Source organism: Anomaloglossus baeobatrachus, chromosome 9, assembly GCF_048569485.1.
Source record: "Anomaloglossus baeobatrachus isolate aAnoBae1 chromosome 9, aAnoBae1.hap1, whole genome shotgun sequence".
Classification (NCBI taxonomy): domain Eukaryota; kingdom Metazoa; phylum Chordata; class Amphibia; order Anura; family Aromobatidae; genus Anomaloglossus; species Anomaloglossus baeobatrachus.
The window spans coordinates 211112123-211134312 of record NC_134361.1 but is presented as its reverse complement, the minus strand read 5'-3'; the positions used below and the strand labels follow the sequence as shown (position 1 = coordinate 211134312).

The 22190-nt window shown below is 55.3% G+C and overlaps 1 protein-coding gene across 15 annotated transcripts in view; it reads right to left on the bottom strand.

The window, feature by feature from the left end:
- The window catches only part of FNBP1 (formin binding protein 1), a 120890-nt gene that overhangs the window by 21445 nt on the left and 77255 nt on the right, over nucleotides 1-22190 (bottom strand). For all 15 annotated transcript variants that reach the window (XM_075324377.1, XM_075324362.1, XM_075324363.1 and 12 more), the window contains exons 7-9: nucleotides 12765-12893; nucleotides 12449-12595; nucleotides 552-749 (exon numbers count right to left, since the gene is read on the bottom strand). In XM_075324377.1, coding sequence (XP_075180492.1) covers nucleotides 552-749; nucleotides 12449-12595; nucleotides 12765-12893 — 474 coding nt within the window. The remainder of the gene's footprint in view (nucleotides 1-551; nucleotides 750-12448; nucleotides 12596-12764; nucleotides 12894-22190) is intronic.

Below are 22190 nucleotides of genomic sequence, written 5' to 3'. Positions count from 1 at the left end.
CATAAGACCGTGGACATCCCGTTTAAATTTCCCCCTCCCCCACATCACTCTCTGTTGAATGGTGAGAGCCGCATGCACTGCGCAAAACCAAGATCAACTAGAAGAAGAGAATATCTATCAGACAGCACGGCAGAAAGCGAGGGGCCCCCCAGAGCTCCGCCGGGCCCCCAACCCAGAAGCCAATAAACATGCATACAACTGATGACATCACTGAAGTGGGAGGCGTGGCCACTGCATTCTGGTGATGTCACACCCCGAATCCCCTACTATGGGGGAAGATGGGATTCACTATTAACCCTTTCACTCCTGGTGTTACAGGCCGGGGGACTCCGGGGGGACCCATGTTTGTGCCATGTAATGCAGAGAAGAGGTCCAGGGTATAAACCGCGCCCAGAGGTGAGGGCTGTTAGCATGCCGATCGGGAACGCTCATTAATGGTGAAATTAACGGTGAAGATGATAAAAGAAAAGTGGGAAAGTAATTAATAAAATCACAAAAACAAAAGAAATAAACCCCCCCAAAAATCCGGTGTCGGAGCCGGCGCTCACTACCTTGTTTTTCTTGATGAAAGGCCACAGTTTGCCGCGGGATTTGCCGGAGATCTTGAGTTCGCTCTTCCCGTCCGCCCGGCTGTTGGTGAGGCTGGTGTCCGAAACGGTGCGCTTTATGGACTGGGTGAAGTCCTCAAAGTCCACGTCTCCGGGAGGCTCAAAGCCGGACTTGAAGGATTCGATAACCGTCTGCGAGTCCTGAGGAGAAGAAGAGAGAGAAGCCGAAACGTCAGATGACTCATCCACGAAGGAGGAGACGTGGCCTGCAGCGGCGGGGGAAGAAATGGTGACACCAAGAGGAGGCTGCGGAGACCGAACCGGGGCGAGGAGAAGAGATGGTGACACCGAGAAGAGGCTGCGGAGACCGCACCGGGGCGAGGAGAAGAGATGGTGACACCGAGAAGAGGCTTCAGAGACCGAACTGGAGGAGAAGAGATGGTGACACCGAGAGGAGGCTGCGGAGACCGCACCGGGGCGAGGAGAAGAGATGGTGACACCGAGAGGAGGCTGCGGAGACTGCACCGGGGCGAGGAGAAGAGATGGTGACACCGAGAAGAGGCTGCAGAGACCAAACCGGAGGAGAAGAGATGGTGCCACCGAGAAGAGGCTGGAGAGACCAAACCGGAGGAGAAGAGATGGTGACACCGAGAAGAGGCTGCGGAGACCGAACCGGAGAGAGGAGAAAAGATGGTGACACCGAGAGGAGGCTGTGGAGACCGCACCGGGGCGAGGAGAAGAGATGGTGACACCAAGAGGAGGCTGCAGAGACCACACCGGAGTGAGGAGAGGAGATGGTGACACGGAGAGGAGGCTGCAGAGACCACACCGGAGTGAGGAGAAGAGATGGTGACACCAAGAGTAGGCTGCAGAGACCACACCGGGGCGAGGAGAAGACATGGTGACACCAAGAGAAGGCTGCAGAGACCACACCGGGGCGAGGAGAAGAGATGGTGACACCAAGAGGAGGCTGCGGAGACCGCACCGGGGCGAGGAGAAGAGATGGTGACACCGAGAAGAGGCTGCAGAGACCGCACCGGGGCGAGGAGAAGAGATGGTGACACCAAGTGAAGGCTGCAGAGACCGCACCGCAGTGAGGAGAAGAGAAGGTGACACCGAGAGGAGGCTGCGGAGACCGCACTGGGGCGAGGAGAAGAGATGGTGTCACCAAGAGGAGGCTGCGGAGACTGCACTGGAGGAGAAGAGATGGTGACACTGAGAGGAGGCTGCAGAGACCGCACCGGATTGAGGTGAAGAGATGGTGACACCGAGAGGAGGCTGCGTAGACCGCATCGGGGCGAGGAGAAGAGATGGTGACACCAAGTGAAGGCTGCAGAGACCGCACCGGAGTGAGAAGAGATGGTGACACCGAGAGGAGGCTGCGTAGGCCGCATCGGGGCGAGGAGAAGAGATGGTGACACCAAGTGAAGGCTGCAGAGACCGCACCGGAGTGAGGAGAAGAGAAGGTGACACCGAGAGGAGGCTGCGGAGACCGCACCGGGGCGAGGAGAAGAGATGGTGACACCGAGAGGAGGCTGCAGAGACCGCACCGGAGGAGAAGAGATGGTGACACCGAGAGGAGGCTGCGGAGACCGCACTGGGGCGAGGAGAAGAGATGGTGACACCAAGAGGAGGCTGCGGAGACCGCACCGGAGTGAGGAGAAGAGATGGTGACACCAAGAGGAGGCTGCGGAGACTGCACCGGAGTGAGGAGAAGAGATGGTGACACCAAGAGGAGGCTGCGGAGACCGCACCGGGGCGAGGAGAAGAGATAGTGACACCGAGAAGAGGCTGCAGAGACTGAACCAGGGCGAGAAGAAGAGATGGTGACAGAGAAGAGGCTGCAGAGACCGCACCGGGGCGAGGAGAAGAGATGGTGACACCGAGAGAAGGCTGCAGAGACCGCACCGGGGAGAGGAGAAGAGATAGTGACACAGAGAGGAGACTGCGGAGACCGAACCAGGGCGAGAATAAGAGATGGTGACAGAGAAGAGGCTGCAGAGACCGCACCGGAGGAGAAGAGATGGTGACACCGAGAGGAGGCTGCAGAGACCAAACCAAGGCGAGAAGAAGAGATGGTGACAGAGAAGAGGCTGCAGAGACCGCACCGGAGGAGAAGAGATGGTGACACCAAGAGGAGGCTGCGGAGACCGCATCGGGGCGAGGAGAAGAGATGGTGACACCAAGTGAAGGCTGCAGAGACCGCACCGCAGTGAGGAGACGAGAAGGTGACACCGAGAGGAGGCTGCGGAGACCGCACCGGGGCGAGGAGAAGAGCTGGTGACACCGAGAGGAGGCTGCAGAGACCGCATTGGAGGAGACGAGATGGTGACACCGAGACGAGGCTGTGGAGACCGCACTGGGGCGAGGAGAAGAGATGGTGACACCAAGAGGAGGCTGCGGAGACCGCACTGGAGGAGAAGAGATGGTGACACCGAGAGGAGGCTGCGGAGACCGAACCAGGGCGAGAAGAAGAGATGGGGACAGAGAAGAGGCTGCAGAGACCGCACCGGGGCGAGGAGAAGAGATGGTGACACCGAGAGAAGGCTGCAGAGACCGCACCGGGGAGAGGAGAAGAGATTGTGACACCAAGTGAAGGCTGCAGAGACCGCACCGCAGTGAGGAGAAGAGAAGGTGACACCGAGAGGAGGCTGCGGAGACCGCACCGGGGCGAGGAGAAGAGATGGTGACACCAAGTGAAGGCTGCAGAGACCGCACAGGGGCGAGGAGAAGAGATTGTGACACCGAGAGGAGGCTGCAGAGACCGCACCGGGACGAGGAGAAGAAATGGTGAAACCGAGAGGAGGCTGCGGAGACCGCACCGGGGCGAGGAGAAGAGATGGCGACACCGAGAGGAGGCTGCAGAGACCGCACCGGGGCGAGGAGAAGAGATGGCGACACCGAGAGGAGGCTGCAGAGACCGCACCGGAGGAGAAGAGATGGTGACACCGAGAGGAGGCTGCGGAGACCGCACTGGGGCGAGGAGAAGAGATGGTGACACCAAGAGGAGGCTGCGGAGACCGCACTGGAGGAGAAGAGATGGTGACACCGAGAGGAGGCTGCAGAGACCACACCGGGGCGACGAGAAGAAATGGTGACACCGAGAGGAGGCTGCAGAGACCGCATCGGGGCGAGGAGAAGAGATGGTGACACCGAGAGGAGGCTGCAGAGACCGCACCGGGGCGAGGAGAAGAGATAGTGACACAGAGAGGAGGCTGCGGAGACCGCACCGGGGCGAGGAGAAGAGATGGTGACACCAAGTGAAGGCTGCAGAGACCGCATCGGGGCGAGGAGAAGAGATGGTGACACCGAGAGAAGGCTGCAGAGACCGCACCGGGGCGAGGAGAAGAAATGGTGACACCGAGAGAAGGCTGCAGAGACCGCACCGGGGAGAGGAGAAGAGATAGTGACACCAAGAGGAGGCTGCGGAGACCGTATCGGGGCGAGGAGAAGAGATGGTGACACCAAGTGAAGGCTGCAGAGACCGCACCGCAGTGAGGAGAAGAGAAGGTGACACAGAGAGGAGGCTGCGGAGACCAAACCGGGGCGAGAATAAGAGATGGTGACAGAGAAGAGGCTGCAGAGACCGCAACGGAGGAGAAGAGATGGTGACACCGAGAGGAGGCTGCGGAGACCGAACCAAGGCGAGAAGAAGAGATGGTGACAGAGAAGAGGCTGCAGAGACCTCACCGGAGGAGAAGAGATGGTGACACCAAGAGGAGGCTGCGGAGACCGCATCGGGATGAGGAGAAGAGATGGTGACACCAAGTGAAGGCTGCAGAGACCACACCGGAGTGAGAAGAGATGGTGACACCGAGAGGAGGCTGCAGAGACCGCACCGGGGCGAGGAGAAGAGATGGTGACACCGAGAGGAGGCTGCAGACACCGCATTGGAGGAGAAGAGATGGTGACACCGAGAGGAGGCTGCGGAGACCGCACCGGGGCGAGGAGAAGAGATGGTGACACCGAGAGGAGGCTGCGGAGACTGCACCGGGGCGAGGAGAAGAGATGGTGACACCGAGAAGAGGCTGCGGAGACCCCACCGGGGCGAGGAGAAGAGATGGTGACACCGAGAAGAGGCTGGAGAGACCAAACCGGAGGAGAAGAGATGGTGACACCGAGAGGAGGCTGAGGAGACCGAACCAGAGCGAGGAGAAGAGATGGTGACACCAAGAGGAGGCTGCAGAGACCGAACCAGGGCGAGGAGAAGAGATGGTGACACCAAGAGGAGGCTGCAGAGACCGCACTGGGGCGAGGAGAAGAGATGGTGACACCAAGAGGAGGCTGCAGAGACCGCACTGGGGCGAGGAGAAGAGATGGTGACACCAAGAGGAGGCTGCAGAGACTGCATCGGGGCGAGGAGAAGAGATGGTGACACCGAGAGGAGGCTGCAGAGACCGCACCGGGGCGAGGAGAAGAGATAGTGACACAGAGAGGAGGCTGCGGAGACCGCACCGGGGCGAGGAGAAGAGATGGTGACACCAAGTGAAGGCTGCAGAGACCGCATCGGGGCGAGGAGAAGAGATGGTGACACCGAGAGAAGGCTGCAGAGACCGCACCGGGGCGAGGAGAAGAAATGGTGACACCGAGAGAAGGCTGCAGAGACCGCACCGGGGAGAGGAGAAGAGATAGTGACACCAAGAGGAGGCTGCGGAGACCATATCGGGGCGAGGAGAAGAGATGGTGACACCAAGTGAAGGCTGCAGAGACCGCACCGCAGTGAGGAGAAGAGAAGGTGACACAGAGAGGAGGCTGCGGAGACCAAACCGGGGCGAGAATAAGAGATGGTGACAGAGAAGAGGCTGCAGAGACCGCAACGGAGGAGAAGAGATGGTGACACCGAGAGGAGGCTGCGGAGACCGAACCAAGGCGAGAAGAAGAGATGGTGACAGAGAAGAGGCTGCAGAGACCTCACCGGAGGAGAAGAGATGGTGACACCAAGAGGAGGCTGCGGAGACCGCATCGGGATGAGGAGAAGAGATGGTGACACCAAGTGAAGGCTGCAGAGACCACACCGGAGTGAGAAGAGATGGTGACACCGAGAGGAGGCTGCAGACACCGCATTGGAGGAGAAGAGATGGCGACACCGAGAGGAGGCTGCGGAGACCGCACCGGGGCGAGGAGAAGAGATGGTGACACCGAGAGGAGGCTGCGGAGACTGCACCGGGGCGAGGAGAAGAGATGGTGACACCGAGAAGAGGCTGCGGAGACCCCACCGGGGCGAGGAGAAGAGATGGTGACACCGAGAAGAGGCTGGAGAGACCAAACCGGAGGAGAAGAGATGGTGACACCGAGAGGAGGCTGCGGAGACCGAACCAGAGCGAGGAGAAGAGATGGTGACACCAAGAGGAGGCTGCAGAGACCGAACCAGGGCGAGGAGAAGAGATGGTGACACCAAGAGGAGGCTGCAGAGACCGCACTGGGGCGAGGAGAAGAGATGGTGACACCAAGAGGAGGCTGCAGAGACCGCACTGGGGCGAGGAGAAGAGATGGTGACACCAAGAGGAGGCTGCAGAGACTGCATCGGGGCGAGGAGAAGAGATGGTGACACCGAGAGGAGGCTGCAGAGACCGCACCGGGGCGAGGAGAAGAGATGGTGACACCAAGAGTAGGCTGCAGAGACCGAACCAGGGCGAGGAGAAGAGATAGTGACACAGAGAGGAGGCTGTGGAGACCGAACCGGTGCGAGAATAAGAGATGGTGACAGAGAAGAGGCTGCAGAGACCGCACCGGAGGAGAAGAGATGGTGACACCGAGAGGAGGCTGCGGAGACCGAACCAAGGCGAGAAGAAGAGATGGTGACAGAGAAGAGGCTGCAGAGACCTCACCGGAGGAGAAGAGATGGTGACACCAAGAGGAGGCTGCGGAGACCGCATCGGGACGAGGAGAAGAGATGGTGACACCAAGTGAAGGCTGCAGAGACCACACCGGAGTGAGGAGAAGAGATGGTGACACCAAGAGGAGGCTGCGGAGACCGCATCGGGACGAGGAGAAGAGATGGTGACACCAAGTGAAGGCTGCAGAGACCACACCGGAGTGAGGAGAAGAGATGGTGACACCAAGAGGAGGCTGAGGAGACCGCACTGGAGGAGAAGAGATGGTGACACCGAGAGGAGGCTGCGGAGACCGCACTGGGGCGAGGAGAAGAAATGGTGACACCGAGAGGAGGCTGCGGAGAGAAAAAGATATCGATGTAAGAAGAAGAGCTGGCAAAGAGTGGGCGATGGGAAAAGGAGGTACGAGGCACAGCAATCACCGGGACTGTGGGGTGTAATCAGCTGGGGCACAGAGATCCCTGGGACTGTGGGGTGTAATCAGTTGGGGCACAGAGATCCCTGGGACTGTGGGGTGTAATTGGCCGGGGCACAGCGATCCCTAGGACTGTGGGGTGTTATCGGCCGGGGCACAGTGATCCTCTGGGACGCCATTACTGGCGCTCGCTCGTTATCGCTCCAGAGCTATTTCTGGAGTGTGATGTGAGACACGTGGAGGAGCCGGCAGATTTCGGGACGCCTGGCGGAGGGGACAATGCCAGGAGCGGTGCCAGGACCCCATCCCCCAGGGGAGGTGTTGGAGGACAGCTGGCAAACAGCGGGGTGACGATGGCCGCGTGCGCTTCTTGTTTTCACGCTGCGGTCGGATTAGGAGCATCTACCCTGTCATTATACAGTAGGAAGAGAAGACGACGCCTGCAGTGATCCGGGACCCAGGGAGGACGCCGCCGCCTGCAATGATCCGGGACCCGGGGAGGACACTGCCGCCTGCAATGATCCGGGACCCGGGGAGGATGCCGTCGCCTGCAATGATCCGGGACCCGGGGAGGACGCCGTCGCCTGCAATGATCCGGGACCCGGGGAGGACGCCGCCGCCTGCAATGATCCGGGACCCGGGGAGGACGTCGCCGCCTGCAATGATCATCCGGGGAGGACGCAGTTGCCTGCAATGATTCGGGACCTGGGGAGGACGCTGATGCCTGCAATGATCTGGGACCCGGGGAGGATGCCATCACCTGAAATGATCCGGGACCCGGGGAAGACGCCGCTGCCTGCAATGATCATCCGGGGAGGACGCAGTTGCATGCAATGATCCGGGACCTGGGGAGGACGCTGATGCCTGCAATGATCTGGGACCCGGGGAGGACGCCGCCGCCTGCAGTAATCCGGGACCCCAGAGAGGACGCCACCGCCTGCAATGATCCGGGACCCGGGGAGGACGCCGCTGCCTGCAATGATCCAGGACCCGGGGAGGACGCCGTCGTCTGCAATGATCCGGGACCCGGGGAGGACGCCGTCGTCTGCAATGATCTGGGACCCGGGGAGGACGCCGCCGCCTGCAGTGATCCGGGACCCCAGAGAGGACGCCACCTCCTGCAATGATCCGGGACCCCAGAGAGGACGCCGTCGTCTGCAATGATCCGGGACCCAGGGAGGACGCCGCCGTCTGCAATGATCTGGGACCCGGGGAGGCCGCCGCCGCCTGCAGTGATCCGGGACCCCAGAGAGGACGCCGCTGCCTGCAGTGATCCGGGACCCGGGGAGGACGCCGCCGCCTGCAATGATGCGAGACCCGGGGAGGACGCCGCCGCCTGCAATGATCCGGGACCCGGGGAGGCCGCCGCCGCCTGCAATGATCCGGGACCCGGGGAGGCCGCCGCCGCCTGCAATGATCCGGGACCCGGGGAGGACGCCGCCTGCAATGATCTGGGACCCCAGAGAGGACGCCGCCACCTGCAATGATCTAGGACCCCAGAGAGGACGACGACGCCGCCGCCATCTGCGGAACAGAACCTCAATGGACAAATGTGCTGTGGGGTCACCACGTCCCCTCCCCCAATGCTACAAGGGGCATTACACATCTGCGCTCTACATAATGGGAGGAGTTGTCCGATTTGTCTCCATATTCCTTCACCGGGGCTTTGTATCCAGGGTCTGGATGATGGAGGAGATGAGCGGCGGATCATGGCCGCCGCGGTGAGGTCATCCTGGCACATTTGTCTCAGGTCCCGGTGATGGAGGCTCCGCGCTGCGCACACATCTGGAGATCGCTCTGCGGTCGTGATAACACGCTGCCGGAAAATTCATTTTAAAGGGGAAATGACCCCCTGGATGTCGGATTGTGTCTTATACTGGAATCTCCACTGACAGGAGTGGGGGCCGCAACCAGGAATGAAGGGGCCGCATCCCCGGCACCACCGCGGCTACCAAACATCACTGTACAGTAATGAGAGCCACATGTGCACGACTACAAGACGACAGGGTGGAAGAAATACGGTGCTCAGGCAGCACAGAGTATTTCAGGAAAGGAGAGCTCTGATATTATAGAAGGACACAGAGATACAAAGAGGAAGGAGCAGGTCCCAGCAGCACAGAGTATTTCAGGAGAGGAGAGCGTTGATCTGATAGGAGGACACAGAGATACATAGAGGAAGGAGCAGGTCCCAGCAGCACAGAGTATTTCAGGAGAGGAGAACACTGATCTTATAGGAGGTCACAGAGATACAGAGGAAGGAGCAGGTCCCAGCAGCACAGAGTATTTCAGGAGAGGAGAACACTGATCTTATAGGAGGATACAGAGATACAGAGGAAGGAGCAGGTCCCAGCAGCACAGAGTATTTCAGGAGAGGAGCGTCCCATTCATCATTTCACATTGGGTTCATATATATACACATCCCGCTGCCGCCATGAGAAGGTACAGTGGTGTCAGACGTGTGGAGAATCTCTGCACAGTAGAATAACAGCAGATGATGGGGGTGATAATCCCCCACCCTAATAACAGGAAGGCAGAGCCGGCACAGCAGCAGTTTCATGTTTTTCCCTGATCGATAGGCGTCACATCCTCCGCAGGATTTCCCAGGGCTCGACAAGAGATAAGACAGCGACAAACACATCTCCACCGAGCGCTCAGGAAGGAAACCGGAGGCCTGGAGCCGATACAGGTATATGGAGGACAGCCACGGAGGCTGCAGCCGGGGGGACGAGGAACAAAGAGCGAGCACGACAACAAGACACAGGACCCCGGCCATATTACCTCCGGTATACAGACATTACTGATCCTGTATTATCCTCCAGAGCTGCACTCACTATTCTGCTGGTGCAGTCCCTGTCCACATACATTACATTACTGATCCTGCGTTACCTCCTGCATTATACTCCAGAGCTGCACTCACTATTCTGCTGGTGCAGTCATAGTGTACATACATTACTGATCCTGAGTTACCTCCTGTATTATACTCCAGAGCTGCACTCACTATTCTTCTGGTGCAGTCACTGTGTACATACATTACATTACTGATCCTGAGTTACCTCCTGTATTATACTCCAGAGCTGCACTCACTATTCTGCTGGTGCAGTCACAGTGTACATACATTACTGATCCTGAGTTACCTCCTGTATTATACTCCAGAGCTACACTCACTATTCTTCTGGTGCAGTCACTGTGTACATACATTACATTACTGATCCTGCGTTACCTCCTGCATTATACTCCAGAGCTGCACTCACTATTCTGCTGGTGCAGTAACTGTGTACATACATTACTGATCTGAGTTACCTCCTGTATTATACTCCAGAGCTGCACTCATTATTCTGCTGGTGCAGTCACTGTGTACATACATTACTGATCCTGAGTTACCTGCTGTATTATACTCCAGAGCTGCACTCACTATTCTGCTGGTGCAGTGTCTGTGAACATACATTATTGATCCTTAGTTACCTCCTGTATTATACTCCAGAGCTGCACTCACTATTCTGCTGGAGCAGTCACTGTGTACATACATTACATTACTGATCCTGACTTACCTCCTGCATTATACTCCAGAGCTGCACTCACTATTCTGCTGGTGCTGTCACCGTGTACATACGTTACATTACTGATCCTGAGTTACCGCCTTTATTATACTCCAGAGCTGCACTCACTATTCTGCTGGTGCAGTCACTGTGTACATACATTACTGATCCTGAGTTACCTCCTGTATTATACTCTAGAGCTGCACTCACTATTCTGCTGGTGCAGTCGCTGTGTGTACATACATTACTGATCCTGTGTTACCTCCTGTATTATACCCCAGAGCTGCACTCACTATTCTGCTGGTGCAGTCACTGTGTACATACATTACATTACTAATCCTGAGTTACCTCCTGTATTATACTCCAGAGCTGCACTCATTATTCTGCTGGTGCAGTCACTGTGTACATACATTACTGATCCTGAGTTACCTCCTGTATTATACTCCAGAGAGCTGCACTCACTATTCTGCTGGAGCAGTCACTGTGTACATACATTACATTACTGATCCTGAGTTACCTCCTGCATTATACTCCAGAGCTGCACTCACTATTCTGCTGGTGCAGTCACTGTGTACATACATTACTGATCCTGAGTTACCTACTGTATTATACTCCAGAGCTGCACTCATTATTCTGCTGGTGCAGTCACTGTGTACATACATTACATTACTGATCCTGAGTTACCTCCTTTATTATACTCCAGAGCTGCACTCATTATTCTGCTGGTGCAGGCACTGTGTACATTACATTACTGATCCTGAGTTACCTCCTTTATTATACTCCAGAGCTGCACTCACTATTCTGCTGGTGCAGTCACTGTGTACATACATTACTGATCCTGAGTTACCTCCTGTATTATACTCCAGAGCTGCACTCATTATTCTGCTGGTGCAGTCACTGTGTACATACATTACATTACTGATCCTGAGTTACCTCCTGTATTATACTCCAGAGCTGCACTCACTATTCTCCTGGTGCAGTCACTGTGTACATACATTACTGATCCTGAGTTACCTCCTGTATTATACTCCAGAGCTGCACTCACTATTCTGCTGGTGCAGTCACTGTGTACATACATTACTGATCCTGAGTTACCTCCTGTATTATACTCCAGAGAGCTGCACTCACTATTCTGCTGGAGCAGTCACTGTGTACATACATTACATTACTGATCCTGAGTTACCTCCTGCATTATACTCCAGAGCTGCACTCACTATTCTGCTGGTGCAGTCACTGTGTACATACATTACTGATCCTGAGTTACCTACTGTATTATACTCCAGAGCTGCACTCATTATTCTGCTGGTGCAGTCACTGTGTACATACATTACATTACTGATCCTGAGTTACCTCCTTTATTATACTCCAGAGCTGCACTCATTATTCTGCTGGTGCAGGCACTGTGTACATTACATTACTGATCCTGAGTTACCTCCTTTATTATACTCCAGAGCTGCACTCACTATTCTGCTGGTGCAGTCACTGTGTACATACATTACTGATCCTGAGTTACCTCCTGTATTATACTCCAGAGCTGCACTCATTATTCTGCTGGTGCAGTCACTGTGTACATACATTACATTACTGATCCTGAGTTACCTCCTGTATTATACTCCAGAGCTGCACTCACTATTCTCCTGGTGCAGTCACTGTGTACATACATTACTGATCCTGAGTTACCTCCTGTATTATACTCCAGAGCTGCACTCACTATTCTGCTGGTGCAGTCACTGTGTACATACATTATTGATCCTGAGTTACCTCCTTTATTATACTCCAGAGCTGCACTCATTATTCTGCTGGTGCAGTCACTGTGTACATACATTACATTACTGATCCTGAGTTACCTCCTGTATTATACTGCAGAGCTGCACTCACTATTCTCCTGGTGCAGTCACTGTGTACATACATTACATTACTGATCCTGAGTTACCTCCTGTATTATACTCCAGAGCTGCACTCACTATTCTGCTGGTGCAGTCACTGTGTACATACATTACTGATCCTGAGTTACCTCCTGTATTATACTCCAGAGCAGCACTCACTATTCTCCTGGTGCAGTCACTGTGTACATACATTATTCTCCAGAGCTGCGCTCACTGTTCTGCCTCGCACCTGTTTCCCGTTGATGGAGTCGGCAGACTTTGTGATTCCGTCCAGACACTTCCCGATGATGGGGACCACCTGCCGGTCGATATCTGCATAGGTTTTCAGCGAGTCCCCCAGCCGCACGATCCTCTTCTCCTCCATGTCTTGCAGTTTCTGGGGGTGACAGGAGATAGTGAGGGGGTCTGGACCCGCCCACAGCTGAGTGTTTGTTACAATGTTTCTGCGGGGATGCATTGCAGTTGGAGGGGGTTACAGATATCAGCTGAGGGAACTCTCAGCATGCCCCCCCCTCCCCCCGGCTCTGTATTCTGGGGGGCATCACCTGGAAGATGGAGGGGATGTGCGTGTGGTAGTGCTCCTGCTGCTCGTGGTTGAACTTCTGTAGGACGGAGGAGTAATCCCCTTTGCTGTCGTCGGCCATCTGGTGACGTATCTGCGCCTGCTGCCGCGCCTGCGAGAGGAGAAATAACCCGCCATCATACATACACTCAGAGGGAAGGTGCGATAATCCACCATCATACATACACTCAGAGGGAGGGTCCGATAATCCACCATCATACATACACTCAGAGGGAAGCTCCGATAATCCACCATCATACATACACTCAGAGGGAAGGTCCGATAATCCGCCATCATACATACACTCAGAGGGAAGCTCCGATAATCCACCATCATACATACACTCAGAGGGAAGCTCCGATAATCCGCCATCATACATACACTCAGAGGGAAGGTGCGATAATCCACCATCATACATACACTCAGAGGGAAGGTGCGATAATCCGCCATCATACATACACTCAGAGGGAAGCTCCGATAATCCGCCATCATACATACACTCAGAGGGAAGCTCCGATAATCCGCCATCATACATACACTCAGAGGGAAGCTCCGATAATCCACCATCATACATACACTCAGAGGGAAGGTCCGATAATCCGCCATCATACATACACTCAGAGGGAAGCTCCGATAATCCACCATCATACATACACTCAGAGGGAAGCTCCGATAATCCACCATCATACATACACTCAGAGGGAAGTTCCGATAATCCGCCATCATACATACACTCAGAGGGAAGCTCCGATAATCCGCCATCATACATACACTCAGAGGGAAGCTCCGATAATCCGCCATCATACATACACTCAGCGGGAAGCTCCGATAATCCGCCATCATACATACACTCAGAGGGAAGCTCCGATAATCCGCCATCATATATATACTCAGAGGAAAGGTCCAATAATCCGCCATAATACATACACTCAGAGGGAAGCTCCGATAATCCGTCATCATATATATACTCAGAGGGAAGGTCCGATAATCCGCCATCATACATACACTCAGAGGGAAGGTCCGATAATCCGCCATCATATATATATACTCAGAGGGAAGGTCCAATAATCCGCCATCATACATATATTCAGCGGGAGGATCCGATAATCCGCCATCATACATATATTCAGCAGAAGGGTCCGATAATCCGCCATCATGCATATATTCAGCGGGAGGATCCGATAATCTGCCATCATACATACACTCAGAGGAAAGGTCCGATAATCCGCCATCATACATACACTCAGAGGGAAAGTCCAATAATCCGCCATCATACATACAGTCAGAAGGAAGGTCCGATAATCCGCCATCATACATACACTCAGAGGGAAGGTCCAATAATCCGCCATCATACATACAGTCAGAGGGAAGCTCCGATAATCCGCCATCATACATATATTCAGCGGGAGGGTCTGATAATCCGCCATCATACATATATTCAGCGGGAAGGTCTGATAATCCGCCATCATACATACACTCAGTGGGAAGGTCCGATAATCCGCCATCATACATACACTCGGAGGGAAGGTCCGATAATCCGCCATCATACATATATTCAGCGGGAGGGTCTGATAATCCGCCATCATACATATATTCAGCGGGAAGGTCTAATAATCCGCCATCATACATACACTCAGCGGGAGGGTCCATTAATCCGCCATCATATATACACTCAGAGGGAAGGTCCAATAATCCCCATCATACATATATTCAGCGGGAGGGTCCGATAATCCGCCATCATACATACACTCAGCAGAAGGGTCCGATAATCCGCCATCTTATATACTCAGCGGGAGTGTCCGATAATCCGCCATCATACATGTACTCAGCGGGAGTGTCTGATAATCCGCCATCATACATGTACTCAGCGGGAGTGTCTGATAATCCGCCATCATACATGTACTCAGCGGGAGTGTCTGATAATCCGCCATCACACACATACACTCAGTGGGAGAGTCCGATAATCCACCTCTGACAACCTGCACAACAAGCCAATCTTTACAGAGGTTGTCACTCAACTTTCCCAGACTCCTGAGTGACACAGCGGTGGCTCGCCACGTCGGCAGGTGATTGGTGCCATGAGCCGGGCGCAGACAGGAGGGGGGGGGGGGGGACGGGACCGCCGAATAATCTCCAAAACAGCAGCGGAAAGTCCAAGACAAGCCAAGAAGAGACTCAGTGAGCGGCCACTCCCAGCAGAGGAGGATGGGAGTCATACATACACCGGGAGGGTGATGAGGGTCATACATACACGTGGGGGATGATGAGGGTCATACATACACGGGGAGGATGATGAGGATCATACATACACGGGGAGGAGGATGGGGGTCATACATACACGGGGAGAGGGATGGGGGTCATACATACACCGGGAGGGTGATGAGGGTCATACATACACGGGGAGGATGATGAGGATCATACATACACGGGGAGGAGGATGGGGGTTATACATACACGGGGAGAGGGATGGGGGTCATACATACACGGGGAGGATGATGGGGGTCATACATACACGGGGAGGATGATGGGGGTCATACATACACGGGGAGGATGATGGGGGTCATACATACACGGGGAGGATGATGGGGGTCATACATACACGGGGAGGATGATGGGGGTCATACATACACGGGGAGAGGGATGGGGGTCATACATACACGGGGAGGATGATGGGGTCATACATACACGGGGAGGATGATGGGGTCATACATAAACGGGGAGGAGGATGGGGCTCATACATACACGGGGAGGATGATGGGGGTCATACATACACGGGGAGGAGGATGGGGGTCATACATACACGGGGAGGAGGATGGGGGTCATACATACACGGGGAGAGGGATGGGGGTCACACATACACGGGGAGAGGGATGGGGGTCACACATACACGGGGAGGAGGATGGGGGTCATACATACACGGGGAAAAGGATGGGGGGTCATACATACACGGGGAGGATGATGGGGGTCATACATACACGGGGAGAGGGATGGGGGTCATACATACACGGGGAGGATGATGGGGTCATACATACAAGGGGAGGAGGATGAGGGTCATACATACACGGGAAGGGTGATGGGGATCATACATACACCGGGAGGAGGATAGGGGTCATACATACACAGGGAGGAGGATAGGGGTCATACATACACGGGGAGGGTGATGGGGGTCATACATACACGGGGAGGGTGATGGGGGTCATACATACACGGGGAGGGTGGTGAGGATCATACATACACCGGGAGGGTGATGAGGGTCATACATACACGTGGGGGAGGATGGGGGTCATACATACACGGGGAGGAAGATGGGGGTCATACATACACGGGGAGGAGGATAGGGGTCATACATACACGGGGAGAGGGATGGGGGTCATATATACACAGGGAGGGTGATGGGGATCATACATACACCGGGAGGAGGATAGGGGTCATACATACACGGGGAGGAGGATAGGGGTCATACATACACGGGGAGGAGGATGGGGGTCATACATACACGGGGAGAGGGATGGGGGTCATACATACACGGGGAGGGTGATGGGGGTCATACATACACGGGGAGAGGGATGGGGGTCATACATACACGGGGAGGAGGATGGGGGTCATACATACACAGGGAGAGGGATGGGGGTCACACATACACGGGGAGAGGGATGGAGGTCATACATACACGGGGAGGATGATGAGGATCATACATACACGGGGAGGAAAATGGGGGTCATACATACACGGGGAGGGTGATGGGGATCATACATACACGGGGAGGAGGATGGGGGTCATACATACACGGGGAGGAGGATAGGGGTCATACATACACGGGGAGGGTGGTGAGGATCATACATACACCGGGAGGGTGATGAGGGTCATACATACACGTGGGGGAGGATGGGGGTCATACATACACGGGGAGGAAGATGGGGGTCATACATACACGGGGAGGAGGATAGGGGTCATACATACACGGGGAGAGGGATGGGGGTCATATATACACAGGGAGGGTGATGGGGATCATACATACACCGGGAGGAGGATAGGGGTCATACATACACGGGGAGGAGGATGGGGGTCATACATACACGGGGAGAGGGATGGGGGTCATACATACACGGGGAGGAGGATGGGGGTCATACATACACAGGGAGAGGGATGGGGGTCACACATACACGGGGAGAGGGATGGGGGTCACACATACACAGGGAGAGGGATGGGGGTCACACATACACGGGGAGGATGATGAGGATCATACATACACGGGGAGGAAAATGGGGGTCATACATACACGGGGAGGGTGATGGGGATCATACATACACGGGGAGGAGGATGGGGGTCATACATACACGGGGAGGAGGATAGGGGTCATACATACACGGGGAGGAGGATGGGGTCATACATACACGGGGAGGATGATGAGGGTCATACATACACGGGGAGGAGGATGGGGTCATACATACACGGGGAGGAGGATGGGGGTCATACATACACCGGGAGGGTGATGAGGGTCATACATACACGGGGAGGATGATGGGGTCATACATACACGGGGAGGAGGATGGGGGTCATACATACACGGGGAGGAGGATGGGGGTCATACATACACGGGGAGGAGGATGGGGGTCATACATACACGGGGAGAGGGATGGGGGACATACATACACGGGGAGAGGGATGGGGGTCATACATACACGGGGAGAGGGATGGGGGTCATACATACACGGGGAGGATGATGGGGGTTATACATACACGGGGAGGAGGATGGGGGTCATACATACACTGGGAGAGGGATGGGGGTCATACATACATGGGGAGGATGATGGGGTCATACATACACGGGGAGGATGATGGGGGTCATACATACACGGGGAGGAGGGTCATACACGGGGAGGATGATGGGGGTCATACATACACGGGGAGGATGATGGGGGTCATACATACACGGGGAGGAGGATGGGGGTCATACATACACGGGGAGAGGGATGGGGGTCACACATACACGGGGAGGGTGATGGGGGTCATACATACACAGGGAGGATGATGGGGGTCATACATACACGGGGAGGAGGATGGGGGTCATACATACATGGGGAGAGGGATGGGGGTCATACATACACGGGGAGAGGGATGGGGGTCATACATACACGGGGAGGATGATGGGGTCATACATACACGGGGAGGATGATGGGGTCATACATACACGGGGAGGATGATGGGGGTCATACATACCCTGGGAGGATGATGGGGTCATACATACACGGGGTGGATGATGGGGGTCATACATACCCTGGGAGGATGATGGGGGTCATACATACACGGCGAGGATGATAGGGTCATACATACACGGAGAGGATGATGGGGGTCATATATACACGGAGAGGATGATGGGGATCATACATACACGGGGAGGAGGATGGGGGTCATACATACACGGGGAGGAGGATGGGGTCATACATACACGGGGAGGAGGATAGGGTCATACATACACGGGGAGGATGATGAGGATCATACATACACGGGAAGGAGGATGGGGGTCATACATACACGGGGAGGGTGATGGGGGTCATACATACACGGGGAGGATGATGGGGGTCATACATACACGGGGAGAGGGATGGGGGTCATACATACACGGGGAGAGGGATGGGGGTCATACATACACGGGGAGGAGGATGGGGGTCATACATACACGGGGAGAGGGATGGGGGTCATACATACACGGGGAGAGGGATGGGGGTCACACATACACGGGGAGGATGATGGGGTTATACATACACGGGGAGGATGATGGGGGTCATACATACACTGGGAGAGGGATGGGGGTCATACATACACGGGGAGGATGATGGGGGTCATACATACACGGGGAGGAAGATGGGGGTCATACATACACGGGGAGAGGGATGGGGGTCATACATACACGGGGAGTAGAATGGGGGGTCGTACATACACGGGGAGGAGGATGGGGGGTCATACATACACAGGGAGAGGGATGGGGGTCACACATACACGGGGAGAGGGATGGAGGTCATACATACACGGGGAGGATGATGAGGATCATACATACACGGGGAGGAAAATGGGGGTCATACATACACGGGGAGGGTGATGGGGGTCATACATACACGGGGAGGAGGATGGGGGTCATACATACACGGGGAGGAGGATGGGGTCATACATACACGGGGAGGAGGATGGGGGTCATACATACACGGGGAGGATGATGGGGTCATACATACACGGGGAGGATGATGGGGGTTATACATACACGGGGAGGATGATGGGGGTCATACATACACTGGGAGAGGGATGGGGGTCATACATACATGGGGAGGATGATGGGGTCATACATACACGGGGAGGATGATGGGGGTCATACATACACGGGGAGGAGGGTCATACACGGGGAGGATGATGGGGGTCATACATACACGGGGAGGATGATGGGGGTCATACATACACGGGGAGGAGGATGGGGGTCATACATACACGGGTAGGAGGATGGGGGTCATACATACACGGGGAGAGGGATGGGGGTCACACATACACGGGGAGGGTGATGGGGGTCATACATACACAGGGAGGATGATGGGGGTCATACATACACGGGGAGGAGGATGGGGGTCATACATACATGGGGAGAGGGATGGGGGTCATACATACACGGGGAGAGGGATGGGGGTCATACATACACGGGGAGGAGGATGGGGGTCATACATACACGGGGAGGGAGGATGGGGGTCATACATACACGGGGAGGATGATGGGGTCATACATACACGGGGAGGATGATGGGGGTCATACATACACGGCGAGGATGATGGGGGTCATATATACACGGGGAGGGTGATGGGGATCATACATACACGGGGAGGATGATGGGGGTCATACATACACACGGAGGATGATGGGGTCATACATACACGGGGAGAATGATAGGGGTCATACATACACGGGGAAGATGATGGGGGTCATACATACACGGGGAGGAAGATGGGGGTCATACATACATGGGGAGAGGGATGGGGGTCATATATACACGGGAGGGTGATGGGGATCATACATACACAGGGAGAGGGATGGGGGTCACACATACACGGGGAGAGGGATGGAGGTCATACATACACAGGGAGGATGATGAGGATCATACATACACGGGGAGGAAAATGGGGGTCATACATACACGGGGAGGGTGATGGGGGTCATACATACACGGGGAGGATGATGAGGATCATACATACACGGGGAGGAGGATGGGGGTCATACATACACGGGGAGGAGGATGGGGTCATACATACACGGGGAGGAGGATGGGGTCATACATACACGGGGAGGAGGATGGGGGTCATACATACACGGGGAGAGGGATGGGGGTCATACATACACGGGGAGAGGGATGGGGGTCATACATACACGGGGAGAGGGATGGGGGTCATACATACACGGGGAGGATGATGGGGGTTATACATACACGGGGAGGATGATGGGGGTCATACATACACTGGGAGAGGGATGGGGGTCATACATACATGGGAGGATGATGGGGTCATACATACACGGGGAGGATGATGGGGGTCATACATACACGGGGAGGAGGGTCATACACGGGGAGGATGATGGGGGTCATACATACACGGGGAGGATGATGGGGGTCATACATACACGGGGAGGAGGATGGGGGTCATACATACACGGGTAGGAGGATGGGGGTCATACATACACGGGGAGAGGGATGGGGGTCACACATACACGGGGAGGGTGATGGGGGTCATACATACACAGGGAGGATGATGGGGGTCATACATACACGGGGAGGAGGATGGGGGTCATACATACATGGGGAGAGGGATGGGGGTCATACATACACGGGGAGAGGGATGGGGGTCATACATACACGGGGAGGAGGATGGGGGTCATACATACACGGGGAGGAGGATGGGGGTCATACATACACGGGGAGGATGATGGGGTCATACATACACGGGGAGGATGATGGGGGTCATACATACACGGCGAGGATGATGGGGGTCATATATACACGGGGAGGGTGATGGGGATCATACATACACGGGGAGGATGATGGGGGTCATACATACACACGGAGGATGATGGGGTCATACATACACGGGGAGAATGATAGGGGTCATACATACACGGGGAAGATGATGGGGGTCATACATACACGGGGAGGAAGATGGGGGTCATACATACACGGGGAGAGGGATGGGGGTCATATATACACGGGGAGGGTGATGGGGATCATACATACACAGGGAGAGGGATGGGGGTCACACATACACGGGGAGAGGGATGGAGGTCATACATACACAGGGAGGATGATGAGGATCATACATACACGGGGAGGAAAATGGGGGTCATACATACACGGGGAGGGTGATGGGGGTCATACATACACGGGGAGGATGATGAGGATCATACATACACGGGGAGGAGGATGGGGGTCATACATACACGGGGAGGAGGATGGGGTCATACATACACGGGGAGGAGGATGGGGTCATACATACACGGGGAGGAGGATGGGGGTCATACATACACGGGGAGAGGGATGGGGGTCATACATACACGGGGAGAGGGATGGGGGTCATACATACACGGGGAGAGGGATGGGGGTCATACATACACGGGGAGGATGATGGGGGTTATACATACACGGGGAGGATGATGGGGGTCATACATACACTGGGAGAGGGATGGGGGTCATACATACATGGGGAGGATGATGGGGTCATACATACACGGGGAGGATGATGGGGGTCATACATACACGGGGAGGAGGGTCATACACGGGGAGGATGATGGGGGTCATACATACACGGGGAGGATGATGGGGGTCATACATACACGGGGAGGAGGATGGGGGTCATACATACACGGGGAGGAGGATGGGGGTCATACATACACGGGGAGAGGGATGGGGGTCATACATACACGGGGAGGATGATGGGGGTCATACATACACAGGGAGAGGGATGGGGGTCACACATACACGGGGAGAGGGATGGAGGTCATACATACACGGGGAGGATGATGAGGATCATACATACACGGGGAGAGGGATGGGGGTCATACATACACGGGGAGGATGATTGGGTCATACATACACGGGGAGAGGGATGGGGGTCATACATACACGGGGAGGATGATGGGGGTCATACATACCCTGGGAGGATGATGGGGGTCATACATACACGGCGAGGATGATGGGGGTCATACACTGTGTGTTTCTCTTCTCGGTGAAGCTTCGTTCCTATGTGTCAGTACATGATCACATGATCTGTGGTTTGGGCCCCGTGTGCTGCAGATTCTCGGAGATTTATTTCCCGCTATCTCTGCTGCCGCCGCCGGGAATCGCTATGGCAACTGCTTTGCCGATCCTGGCTCAGCGACGTCTGGC